This window comes from Dipteris shenzhenensis, chromosome 18 (assembly GCF_047967505.1).
Source record: "Dipteris shenzhenensis isolate YYH24624 ecotype China chromosome 18, Dip_SZ_1.0, whole genome shotgun sequence".
In the NCBI taxonomy this organism is placed as follows: Eukaryota; Viridiplantae; Streptophyta; class Polypodiopsida; order Gleicheniales; family Dipteridaceae; genus Dipteris; species Dipteris shenzhenensis.
Genome location: NC_141613.1, coordinates 44934593 through 44948155, shown reverse-complemented (window position 1 = coordinate 44948155; position 13563 = coordinate 44934593). Strand labels below are relative to the sequence as shown.

The 13563-nt window shown below is 41.9% G+C and overlaps 1 protein-coding gene across 1 annotated transcript in view; it reads right to left on the bottom strand.

Moving 5' to 3' along the window:
• Positions 1-13563, bottom strand: part of SAB (HYPERSENSITIVE TO PI STARVATION 4) — a 161686-nt gene that overhangs the window by 45472 nt on the left and 102651 nt on the right. Inside the window, exons 16-19 of the mRNA XM_087389961.1 lie at positions 13329-13468; positions 13041-13113; positions 12692-12793; positions 12360-12569 (exon numbers count right to left, since the gene is read on the bottom strand). Coding sequence (XP_087246087.1) covers positions 12360-12569; positions 12692-12793; positions 13041-13113; positions 13329-13468 — 525 coding nt within the window. The remainder of the gene's footprint in view (positions 1-12359; positions 12570-12691; positions 12794-13040; positions 13114-13328; positions 13469-13563) is intronic.

Below are 13563 nucleotides of genomic sequence, written 5' to 3'. Positions count from 1 at the left end.
CCTAGTGTATCTCTTACTCCTAGATCCCCACAATGTGTATTTATATGTGTGCCCCCCCTCTCTGTTTCTAATGTTGTGCTTCCCTTCCTCCTAGATCCCCCCAACATGGATGTTTTTATCAAAGCTATGTTTATCTATTATTATAAAATTATCGGTGAAAGTTTCTCAACCTCATTTTTTTATATTCACAATATTGACACTTTTATTAATTTTTGAATTTTGAAATAAAAAAGCAAGTCTTGGTGCAACTTTAAATTTTTTTGCATAAAAGTTTCAAATCGTGGCGACTAATTTTTATTAGGGCATACAAACTTTGGACACCAATATAAAAATTTTAGCTTCTTAAGGAAACTATCTTGAAAAAATCATCCCTACCTCCCAAAGGAGAAAACCCTACCTTCCCACTCAAGTACTGTGTGCATTAAACCTATTTGGTTGTTCATGCCCCTTATCCCTAGGTTTTTGTGCGACCGTGTGCCTCTGTGTGTATGTGTGTGTGTGTGTGTGTGTGTGTGCGTGCTAGCTGAGAGCCTCGCCAAGACCTCCTTGCAGCCCCCACCTCTGTCCGTACGCCCGTACGATCGCCGTACGGTTTTTCCGGATAGCCGTACCAACAACTACGGTAGGGTCGACATCTCTGCACAGATTTGCGCGCAGGCCCGTACAGCTCTCTGACCTCTGTTTTTTCGTACGCACATACGGTTTCTATCAGTCCCTCCCTACAACACAATCTTTGCAGCGCCCATCAGCTTCCTCGTACAACCCAGCCTCTACCGTACAATTCCGTTGATATTTCCGTGCAGTCCATCTTTGTCCGTACAGTCTCCTTGCTGTCCCGTACAGTCTATCCCGTACCATCTTCCATACAGTCTCTGCCGTATAGTTCTGGGTTTTTTCCTCTGTGCTTTTCCGTACAGTTTCTTTGTCTAGTTTATCTTTCACTCTATTTCTCTCCGTACAGCTCTTTCTTGCCTTGCCATATTTCAATCATGGCTTCAGGTTCCGATGTCTGTATATATGCTAGAAAAGAAAGACCCGCAGATGCCAAGCGTCGTCCTTCACAGCCCGCATCACAAGATGATGAGCTTACTATGGAAGCTCAATATGTGTTTGATACACTTAAGGATGACTTTCAGCAGTCACGACAGGAATGGGGCAAACCAGTTCCAGAGGTCACATACAAACTGAAATTGCCATCCCTCGTGAATCCTCTCAGGAAGCTATCTCAAACCGCGGTAATAATTTTCTTTCCACGAAGAATCCCAACAGCCAGTGATGTCACACAGTGGATCAAGTCCATCCTTGGAGGATGCTTTGTAGAGGGTGTCTATTCTGCATCTAGAGGCTTTTAAGAGGTGCACTTATCAGATACCTTGTGCAAGCAAAGGCTACTTGAGCTTTCTCCCCTCTTCTATGGGAAGCAGATGGTACATGCTATGCCTTGGTCCCCAAATAAGGATTACCAAAGTCTTATACGACATCATTGTCCTGTATGGGTTGAGGTTGTCAACTTCCCGGATTATATGCATGAAGAATTGCCTGGACTGGCTGCTTCTTTGGGACAGGTCATTTGTCCTCCACGCCCCATGGGAAATCGTAACAGATTCTGCATCCTCTGGGACACTGACACACCTACCCCTCCTTCTATTGCAGTGGAAGTTGAGGGTGTGCAATTGGGGAAAAAGTATTTTGAATTGAAATGGGGTGTGTTTGCAAGAGCTTGCTTTGCCTGCCACAAGTTTGGGCATCTAGCCTATGAATGCCCAATGGTTCTGCATCAACCCCCTCCTAATGCCTTGCCGCCCCTGGACACAGGAAAAGAATGAGAATTTGCAAGTTAAGGCAGCAAATAGAAATGGAGCAAAGAATGAATCAGGTGCAATCACTTGCTGGAAAAGGAAAAGTAAAAGATAAAGAGAAGATGAAGGAATCTGAGGGAACAGATTGGGATGGGTTTCAACAGCCTAAGAAGGTGGTTGTATTGAAGCAACGCCCCTTTCAATCTCGTCAATGGGATGCTTCTTCTCCCTCACCAGGACAGGCTTCCACTTCAGCTCCTGTCCTTCAAAATTGGGTGGGGGTTTTGAAGAAGGGCATCCCCATATGTGATTCTGAAGAAGGGGAGAATGCTATATCTTTCATGGATCAAGAAGGCATGCAGCCCATGCAGGCAGAGGCTTTGCCTCTCTGATATCTTGTTTCATACTTATACTTTTCTATATATATCTCTTTCATGCATCAAACACTTAAGTGCTTTACATACAATGTACAGAGCTTCTGCAATGTCTCAAAGTGGAGGCTTTTCTGGAATTATGTACATAAAATGCAGCCAAATATTGTTTGTTTGCAAGAGCATAATCAACACTCTAAGGCTGGTCATCATGATTACTTTGGCGGCTATGATATATAATATGCTGGTACCACTACCTATTCATGTGTATGCATAATGGCTAGACATGAGCTGGAGCCTCAGTTAGCTTTCAATGACAGCAGTGGTAGATGGACGGTCATACAATGTAATGTCAATGGTGATATTCTTGAGTTAGCATCAGTCTATGCCTCCCAGACCTCTGGCATATGGGCTTCTTTATGGGATTCTTTAAGCAAATATCCATGGAGATCTAATGCATTTATCTGTGGAGATTTTAATAATTCCCCTCTACCGAGAGATAACACCACTTCAAGATCTCATTTGCTATCATCGGAAAGGCAAAAATGGGATAGCATGCTTCTTTCTGTGCAGGCTGAAGATTTATGGCTGTTGCTCTAAGGGTCAATGCCTGGATATACTTTTCATCATAATGCATTTACTACATACTGGGCAAGGCTTGACAGATGGTATTTGTTTTATCCACAACAATATGCAGATTTTAGCCCTCATCTCCTCATAGATTTCTCACTGGGCTTGTCAGATCATGCCCCATTATGGATAAATCTGCAACTTGATATGCCACTGGATGATTTGCCAACTCTTTCCAGTAGATTGCTGCATGTTAATCAGGCTTATCTCTGACATCAATATTTCCAGCAAATGATCAGACTTGCAATTCATCCCTTGCCTTTGCATGCCCAGGCCATTGTAATGTCCTATGTTCAGTTCTTTTTGCCTTTGCTACATTGGTCCTCCAGAGATATTTCAACCTTTATGTCTCAAGCTATGGAGCTGTTATGGAGGACAAAAACTGCTGTGAAAGCATTGAGACTGATGAAGATGGAAATGGTGTGCCCTCCTAGGATGCATGGGGGACTCAATGTTCTCAATATAAGATATCATGTACTTGCAAGGAAGGCGACTATGCTCCATACTTTTTTCCTCAACAACAGCCACGGACTTATATGATAGCATCCATGTGTGTCAACATGAGGACATCTGCTTATGGCCATTGGACTACTGATCATTGGGAGGTTGTCACTGGGAGATTTGTAGGGAAGATTCCTGGCTGCCCTTTCTCTATTGCTCTGATACTTGACTGGAAACAAGTACTTTCCAAGGTCAAATGGGCTCCTGATAATTGCTCGGGGACAAACTCAACAAGGAAAGAAAGTCTTCATTGGAGTGCCATCTTTGACATTCCACTTGCTTTACAGGAACCTGTTCAGGCATATAATCTCATCAAATTTGGAATTAGATACATCAATGATGTGGTAAATTATCACGGTTATGTCTTATCTTTTCCTCAGGCCACTGCCTCCTATGCATTGGGAATGCATCATAGGTCGATATGGAAGAAAATTGCTGATCTGTTACATCCTCTTCTACCTGTTCCTCCTATGGCTGACACAGACAAGCTTATGGATTGGCAATTGCAACCCTCTGCTACATGCTCTCATCCTGTTCCTCTGCCTGCTTTGACCTCCATCAAAGCCTACAAGCTTCTTCAGCCTGCTCCATGGATTCAGCAATATGCTAATACTCTGTGGCATATCAAGAAGCCCCTCTCATGGTGGCGGAAGAATCTCCGAATATTATGGTGTGAAATGCCTTTGAAACAAAGACTTTTTCTTTGGAGATGCATGACCGGCACATTGTCAGTGGGAATCACACTTGCCAAACATCACATTGCACCATCCACATGTTTACTGTGTCAGGCTCCTTCAGAGACTGTCCCTCATTTGCTTTGGCACTGCCCGTCTTCTAGGAACCTCCTTGGGAGAATTTCAGATCATCTTCGGCTCCGTTTCCCGAGTCACAGATTTGGGAAACAATTTTGGTTATTTGGCAGATTTATGAGGTCTTTGTCTCAATACCCACTATTTCTCTCATGGGTGAGATATTGGGCTCTTTGGACAATCTGGAATGAGCATAATTTGGCATACTTGGGCCGGCAGATTCACAAGTCATATGAATCTTTCCGAGCCTCATTGCGGCAATCCTTATATGATGCCTGCCATGAAGGTGATCTACATGCTTCTTGCATAGAGATTTTCTTTTTATGCTTCTGATCTTTGGGATACTCTCCATTTTGGAGACTTGCCATCTTGTAAATTTATGAGAATATAAATACAATGCACTGGATTTTACCAAAAAAAAAGTGTGTGTGTCTTACATGGAGGTGTGTGTGTGTGTGTGAGAGAGAGAGAGAGAGAGGACCTGCAGCCCTTGCTCCAGCCCTCCCATCAGCTCCTTAGCCTCCTCAGACAAGCCCGTCTGCCTCAGTACCTACTGCTCCAAATCAGCGACCCAAAACAGCTGTCTGGGGTCATAATTCCCTGCCGTACAGGCCTGCCATAGCTCCGTACAATTCTGTACAAGTGTACGGACCTGTACGGCCTTTTCTACCCTATTCAGGCTGCTGCTGCCGGCTCGTTTCCTGCTCCTGGGTTGCTGTTGTACCGGGTTTGCTTACGGCCTGCTTCTAAACGCTGGTTCTGAGGGTTCTCTCTTCCTCCTTTCTCTCCTTTTTGGTTCCTGGGTCTTGTGTACTCTTTCCATCGCCAGAACTTCTCTTTTTTCTCTGATTTCTAGTTTATCTTGGATCTTTTTCTGGTTTTTTCTCTTTTCCTTCTCCGGAACTTGTATTTTCTTCTCTCTAAATCCCTAAATATCTCTTTCCTCTTCTTCTCCTTGAAAATACACTATTTCCTTCTTCTTTGTGGGCTGTTTTTCGGGACTGTTTTTTCTCTTTTATCACTTTACAGGTACCCCTTTTTGGGTTCCATCTTCAGAAGACATAGCTGAATACTCTTATGAAAAAACTTTTCAAAAGGATCGATCGGCTCAATGCAAAAAGAAAAAGCAGGCTGAGGGTCAGCATGACCCCGTGCATGATTCTATTGAAGCACAACTGGTGTATGATGTCATGCACGAAGGATTTGTAGACACACGGAAAGAGTGGAAAGACTGTTCCATCGGTTGGTCTCATGGTTGAAGTGGATGAAATTGTGGATCCAATTAGAGAATATGCCAAAAATGTAGTCATTTTATTTTTCCCAGGTCGGATGCCACCTGCTGCAGAGATAGGTAACTGGTTGACCCGAACACTGGCTGGCTCGTTTGTTCGTAAGGTACACTATGCAGCCAGAGGCTTTTTTGAGGTCATTATGGTAGATGAGGTTCACAGGCAAATGGTTTTAGAACATTCGCCACTCTTTTTTGGGCAGCAAATGGTGCGCGTTTTGCCATGGTCCCCCACAAGGGATTATCAGGCTCTGATTCGACATCAATGTCCCGTCTCGGTTGAAGTTGTAGACTTCCCGCAATGCATGGCTTCACTCTTGCCTAAAATTGCAGAAACTTTAGGCAAAGTGGTTTGCCCACCGCTGCCTAACGGCAACTCTAATCGATTTTGCATTCTCTGGGATACTGATAATCCCACACCAGTCACGGTGAACAATGTTGACATGGGAAGTGCATTTTATAAATTGAAATGGGGATTATTTGCAGGGGCTTGTTTTGAATGTAAAAAATTTGGGCACATGGCTTCGCAAAGTCCAATGAGTCAGCATAAAATGCCTCATGCTACTTTGCTTGCTCAGATGCCCGATAAGGATGCTCCTGCCTCTATTGGGAATAAAAATAAAGGTAATAGACAGTTTTATGTGAATCAGGATAAAGGCAAAGCCCCAGTTGTTTCAAATGGGAGTGCTTCTTCCCCTTCACTTCTTGCTATTCAACTCTCAGCAAAAGGACCAAAAACTCCAATTGATAGATGGCAAAGTCCAAGAAAAGTTATTTCTGTTCGACGACCTCCACCCCCTCGCACTTGGAATGGTGCATCTTCTAGTGGAAATTCTCCAAAAGTCAACTTAAGAATTGGAATCACATGGGCTGCAGTGATAGCTAGCAAAACCCTCTTCCCTGAAGAAGAGGTTGCTGCATTGTTGTCCAATCCTCATGCAGATGTTTCTTCTCAGGGAACAAGCCCTGACCTTGAGGTAGAAATGTAGGGTTGACATCCTGAAGGTTGCAGCTGTACATAACTGTTTTTTTCCTATAAATATCTGTAAATATGCTTGCTCATATCAAATGCCTTACCTTAAATGTCCAAAGGATGTGCAACAGTAGAAAATGGAAATCTGTATGGCTGTATATCAATCGATTTCAGCCTGATATAGTGGCATTACAAGAACACAATCAGCATGTCTATGCAGGAAAGACGAGTCATTACTGCGGCTATGATATCTTTGGAGCACTCTTTCTCAGGTGTAGTCATTCTGATTAAGCATGAGCTTCAGCCAAATATTGCTTTAAATGACAATCAAGGCAGATGGATTATTCTTCAATGCATCATTCAAGGCGAGGTGTTTGAATTTACTTCTGTATATGCACCTCAATCTTCTCGAGTGCAATTTGGGATGCCATGCAACGATATCCATGGAGATATCATGCCTTTATATGTGAGGATTTCAATAATGCTCCGCAACACGGTGACAATACATCAGGAAATACTCATGTGTTAACCTTGAAAGGCATGCATGGTCTCAATTACTTATTCATCTTAATTTGGTTGATCTTTGAAGGAATTGCAGCCTTTGTCACCGGGATACACTTTTCAACATAATGCCCGTTCTTCTTACCAGGCACGTCTAGATCGCTGGTATAGTGTAGCCCCGCAACAAAATGATGATTTTACTTGCAAAATCTGGATTGACTATGCCTTTGTGCATTCAAATCATGCACCGTTATGGTTGAGGCTATCTTCTCATGATATGCCAGATGATAGACTGCCTCAAAGGCGACATCTGATTGTGAACAATAGCTATTTGCAGCATGTTGCTTTCAAGACAATGGTTACTAATGCATATCAATCTCTGTCTTCTCAGAGTCACTTTGATATTGATAATGCATGGGATTCTTTTGTTTCCAAAATGCAAGTTGTAATTAGAGGTTATGGCAAGTCTTACATGAAGACTCTGAGGAAAACTGTTGCTCAAGCTAAATTGACTTGCCAAGACCTCACTGAACTCAGTCACTTTCGTTCTTTGTTCTTGCATGAGCAAACAACACTATGCCAAGCTAAACATTGTCTCCAAATCAGTGATCACAGGAAACTTGCCAAATAGGAGACCAGAGCACAAAGAGCTTTCACCGATAAATGTTGTTCTTCCAAACAATTTTATAAAAGCTTGCATCAAAAGAGATTAAAAACAAACATTTGCAGGGTGCTTATGCCTGATGGTTCATGGACTACATCACAGTCACAGCTTGCTTCTGTTTGTGTATATCATTTCTCTCAGCACTTTGGTTATGCAGATCCTCCCTCAGAGCAGGTTTTGTCTGCAAGAAATTTACTTTTACAGTATGTTTCTCCTATTATCTCCACTACTCGAGCTTTGGAATTGGAGGAACCTTTTACTAAAAGGAAATTGTCAGATGCAATCAAATCCCGTGGTAGATGGAAATTTCCAGGATGGGATGGTCTTACAGTTGAGTTTTTTTTTAAATATTGGCCTCTTTTGAAGCATACTTTGCTGCATATGGTGAATTCTGCTTGGCCAAATCAGAAAATGCCAAACACATGGAAGAGAGGTCTTGTTAAACTCCTTCCAAAAAAGCAAATCTGTGAATCTTTGGCTGATTGGAGACCTATCACGTTTATGCCAGTTATTTACAAATTTACTACCAAAATGATTGTTGATCGGATAAAAGGCTATTTGCATGATGGGTTGCATCCTGCGCAATATGGTTTCGTTCCTCGTAGGCATATCACAGACAACATTGCTAATGCCTATGTTGGAATAGAATATGCCAAATATATGCAGCAAGATGTTTTGCTATTGCAAGTTGATATTAAAGCTTTTGATGCTGTTCAGTGGGACTTTATTTCACAAACAATGCACGCCTTGGGATTTGGCACAAAAATGCAGCAAGTTATCAATTGGCTATATCAAGATAGTAAAGCTGCCTGCATACTTTCAAGCGATATTTCTACAACCTGGACTCTTGGTTATTCTGCTCGGCAAGGCTATCCCCTCAGTGCTTTACTATTTGCCATAGCCACTCATCCAATGCTTCAATATATGGACCACCTTTTGGACACTGGCATGTTGCATGGATTGGAAATTCCTGGCAGCCGTACCATGATCGCTCAAGCATATGCTAATGATTCTTTCTTTACCCCGAAAAATACTCAGGGCGATCTCTCCTTGATTATGCAAGCTCTTTCCACATATGGCTTAGCTGCTGGTTTTCATGTGAATTTTCAAATTTCCAAGCTATTGCCGTTGCATGCTAAAGATTGGCATAGTCTTTTGTGACCTGCGGAAATTGTTCCACCTTCTCAATTGATTCGACATCTTGGCTATCCTCTAGGTTGGGGGCTCACTCGTTCTCAACAAACTGATTGGGTGCTCACAAAGCTGAGGAAAAAACTTGAATATTGGAAGCTTGCAACTTGGCCGTTACATGTTCGTTTGCGAATAACGCAATCCATTTTGATAGCATACATACAATTCTATCTACCCCTCATTATGTTTACTAAGGCAGATCTGGTTTCCTTTATGTCTGCTATCATGGAGATTTTTGGCATTCAAAAAATGGCAAGAAAAGTCTCAGATTACTCTCTATGCATCGTCTCTGTTCTCCAAAGATGCACGGGGGTTTGAACATACTCAATGTTCAAGTGCATATACTTGCTCACAGGGGGAAAATGATATTGTAGTTTATGCAAGGGGATCAGCCTTGGGCTTTCATGATCCGCTCTCTTTTGTTGCATATTGATACGTCTGCTTTCGGGCATTGGCAGCCTACACAGTGGGATTTTCTATTTGGCTCTATTCAAGGCAAGACCAGAGGCTGCCCTTCTGTCTCTCATTTGCTTCTTGATTGGAAGCATATTTTATCCCACTTTGAATGGAATGGCAGGGATTCTTTGTTGGAAAATTCCTTGAGGGCTGAGAATATTTACTGGTCCAAAGTATTCCACCCTCCTTTGGCTATACAAGAACCCAGGCGTTCTTATTTTATATCTTTCAAAGGTATTGCCTCTGTGACGGATGTACTTCAGGATGATGGCACTCTTTTATCTTTTTTTGCGGCTGCTACCAAGTATAGTTTGGGAGCTCATTATCGTCCTTTATGGCACAAAATTTCAGAAATGGTTCAACCTTTCTTGCCGGTACCTCATTTGGAACTTCAGGATAGGCTTGAGAATTGGACTCTCCATTCTTCCTCTTCTTCAGCCCATCCTTTGAAGCTGTCACATATCACAATGACTTCTTTGTATAAAGTGTTGTTACCTCCGTCTTGGGTTTCTAACAGAGCCAATTCTGTTTGGCATATGGATCGACCATCAACATGGTGGAGAAAGCGGTTGCGTCTCCTTTGGCATTATAAAGTCCCTCTTCGGCAACAGCTTTTCCTTTGGCGACTCCTATTGGAATTTTTCCATCTAGGCGGTTACTCGCGCATAGACATATTACCCCAACTTTTTGCCACCAATGTCTATATTCTATTGAATCTGTATCCTCACATTTTCTGGCATTGTCCACATACTTGTGATTTCCTCGCTCTCATTCGTCAGGGGCTTCGAGCGAGATTTCCTACTGTTACTTTTGGCAGGTTCTACTAGTTATTTGGTTTTCATCCCACTAAACAGGGTTTTGATTTATTTTTTGTTTGGGTGCACTACTGGGCACTTTGGACTCTATGGATGGACAGAAATCATAGTGTCTTTGGTGATCCTACTTTTCCATCTTTGGTTTTTTTCAAACGATCTCTGCGACAATCGTTTTATGATTGCTTTCAACTTGTTTGATTGATCATGATGTATATATGGTTTATACTGAAGCTATGTTTGTATCTGGCAGATGCCCATCCCCGGTAGGAGTTTTTGGCAGATGCAAGAGCAGGATTAATGAAGCAAAAAGGAGAACTCCCAAATATGTCAATGACATTTTTAACGTGGGCAGACCATATATTAAGTGCAGATGCAATGAAGAAAGAATGGACTGCAAAGCCCAACCGCTTTGGTTTGACCATGCCATTTGGTTCATCATCAATAACTTGGTTACCTTCTTTCCTGGCAGACCGTTGAAGGCAGCCTTTAACTCTTTTCTAACTATTTATGAAGACCTCTGATATGGCCCATTGGATGGCCAATGTAGCATCATAAATGTATTCTAATATTCTACTTTTTCATGACATTGCTACTCTCCTAGGTAGCACCTGCTCTAACGGTCATCTTGTTCTTATGCAGCTAGAAAAGCCAAACCCTAGATCATAGGGAGGCACTTCAAAATGCATGGCTCTGTTAGAAGATGCAAATACATTGGATCAAATGGATGAGTTCCAGCAAGATGCTCCCTCTCCACTTGACCAAAATAAGAGCAAACCATTGATATGTATGGAATTACAAATGAAATAAATTCCTCCATGACGATTTCCAATGCACGCCCGAAATGTGTACAAATTCTCTCCATGAGGTTTTTAGGCTTTCTTTGAGCAAAGCCTTTTGTTCTTGAATAAGGTGCCCTTCAAAGGAGCATAGTCCTTATGAACACCATGACTAGACACAGCAGTCATGCTTCTGTAGGACCCCAATTCAATCAGGGGCCTGTTTAGAAGCTACAAGGCAAGCATGGGTAACACGAAATGAGTTAGTGTCATGAAACAGATCATCAAAAAAGTCTAAAGGTTTCTCTACTAAATACTAGGCTCTAATCAGGCATGGAACTAGGGATCAAGTCTAGCAACAACCACAGGTACCCAAGGTACACTCCTTGAGGCTCAACTTTTCTTGGCAAGCATTTAAGGAATCATGACCTACCCCAAGATTTCTTGAGACCATGTGTGCACTTCAATGGAAGCATGGACCAGTGCTTTCAATGATATAATTAAAAACGTTTAGATACCTTCATGTCTTATCTTTATGCGAGGTGATTGAAATTTTGTGCCCTATTTTGCTACGTGGAACTTCTTGTATGGTCTTTCTGGAGACTGTTGGCCTTTGAATGGCAGCCCCGTCTTGAATCTCATAGAATACTCAGACATGACTGTTTGGGATCAGAGTACACTACGTAATTTTACACTAGTTTAATACTACACTTGGATATAAACGAATGCACATGACTACACTGGGATATAGAAGAATGGACAAGACTACAACATTTAACACCACAATTCGATGCAGAAAAATGGACAAGACAATACCATTCTTCTTCTTCTGCATTTGACAAGGCCTATGATAAGCTTTCAAATGATAGAACAGAAGCCTGGCATTTCTTTCTTTTACCACTCATATCCAAGGGCTGATATGTGAAGCTAAAAAAGAGAGGCAGATGCATTGTTGCCATCACATTTTTATAAATCTGAATATCTACCAATGATATTAAACGATTGCATTTATAAAAGTCGCATGTCTCCAGCACATCGAGACACTGGCCGGTATTGGCTCCTGAAGAAACCATCTAGGCTACTATGTAAACTGCAGATATTGAAGTCAAAGTTCAATGATTTTCAGTCCATGGATGTGATACTTTCATTCTGGGAAAATGAGTAGCAAAACAGTCCGCTGAGTGTATTACAACTTTACAAGTCTTTTTCTCATAAAACTAGTGACCATCTGTGACTTTAATAAGCGTGTAGTGTCTAAATTTGCAGACTTGTTCAGAACATGCTGATAGCACCGTAATCCTCTCTCAGAGACAAATATACAAACTTTCCATGTGAAATATTGAATGATATCCTTGGGGCATGATCTTAGCAAGTCAAGAATATACACTGGTTCAGTGGCACTGGGAGAGATTGAATTCCCTAAGCGTATGGCTCTCTTCAGTCACAGTAGAGGAGTTTTCTGAAGGTCCAAGGTACACCTCAAGTAGACATATCAAGGCAAGTGGAACAAATTGAACGGGAAAAAAACGAGTCCTTCAATACGATTGTACACAATAAGGATAGAGTTCTTTTAATGATGCTCTACCTCCAAGATCTGTGCTGCTAACCGAAAATCCACACCATGGCACTGTCCATTGACAGAATGTGGTTGGTTCTCGGGTGGCAATAATGATGCAGAGCTGCTTGTCTTAGTGCTCATCTGCTCCCGCTTTGATGTGGATGAAGAGGGCTCAGTTGATGAAGTTGCCATTTTCTTTCCACGCTTTACAACTGCCGTTGTTGACGCTTTCCAGAACTTAAGCATCAACCCAGACATCCAGAAAGCATGAAGTGATACAATCAAATGGAGACATTTAGAGAGCATTTTGTATGTCAGCCAAAATCTAAAAATCCATGCAAACAGATAAAAGTGCATACTTGCCGCCTTTGGGAATCTTGGTCTTCTTCTGGAAAAAAATAATGCCACATCATTCTGTACATTGTTTCTGTCAGGTATATTTTCAGAGGATAAATTTCCACCTGAAAGGTCACATATTGAGAGGGTCACATGCTGACTTTATTGCAATGAAAAAGGTAGCAAGGTTGTTTTCCCTATCAAATTTCCAACTGGTTCATTGAACATGCAAACAGAAGTGTCCACACATAAGATCATCCGATTGGAGGCCATGTTGGCCATCCCACAACTCAGCCCTACTCTGAGATGTTCTACAATCCACCAAGAAGCTCAGTATAGGTTGCATTAACTCATGCTTGATAAAAGACAAACCTGAAAGAGCTCCAAGGGAGAGTAGCCATCTTTCGGAGCCCCTTGCTTTGCATCCACCCGCAACATGACATTTCTGCACCAAAGATCTTCCAAATTTGATTTGCTTTTCATTACCACCTACTACAACTACCAGGAAACTGAGATTCTTTTTATTCCCCCAAAGTTGATCCAAGACAAAAGAATGAAAGATTTTGCTGATAATGGTGGTTAGCAAACAACTTATACAGGAATCGGTACACAATCATCCACTGCAGTCACTGAAGTATGAAGTTGAATGATTGTACATACCTTCCCCATTCCATAGGAGGATTCCAGGCTGCAAGCACTGTGCTTGATTTAGGATTTGGCAAACAGTTTTTCACTACAAAATGCTTTGCTGTCAATTGTGCGATGCCAATCTCATGATAATCACGGTCAACATTAAGAATCTGTCACCAAAAAGAGGGCATTGTTGTAATTACAGAATTAAAGTTCCTAATGTCTGCTTCAAATAATCATGCAAAACAGTCTTGTGACAAGCCCA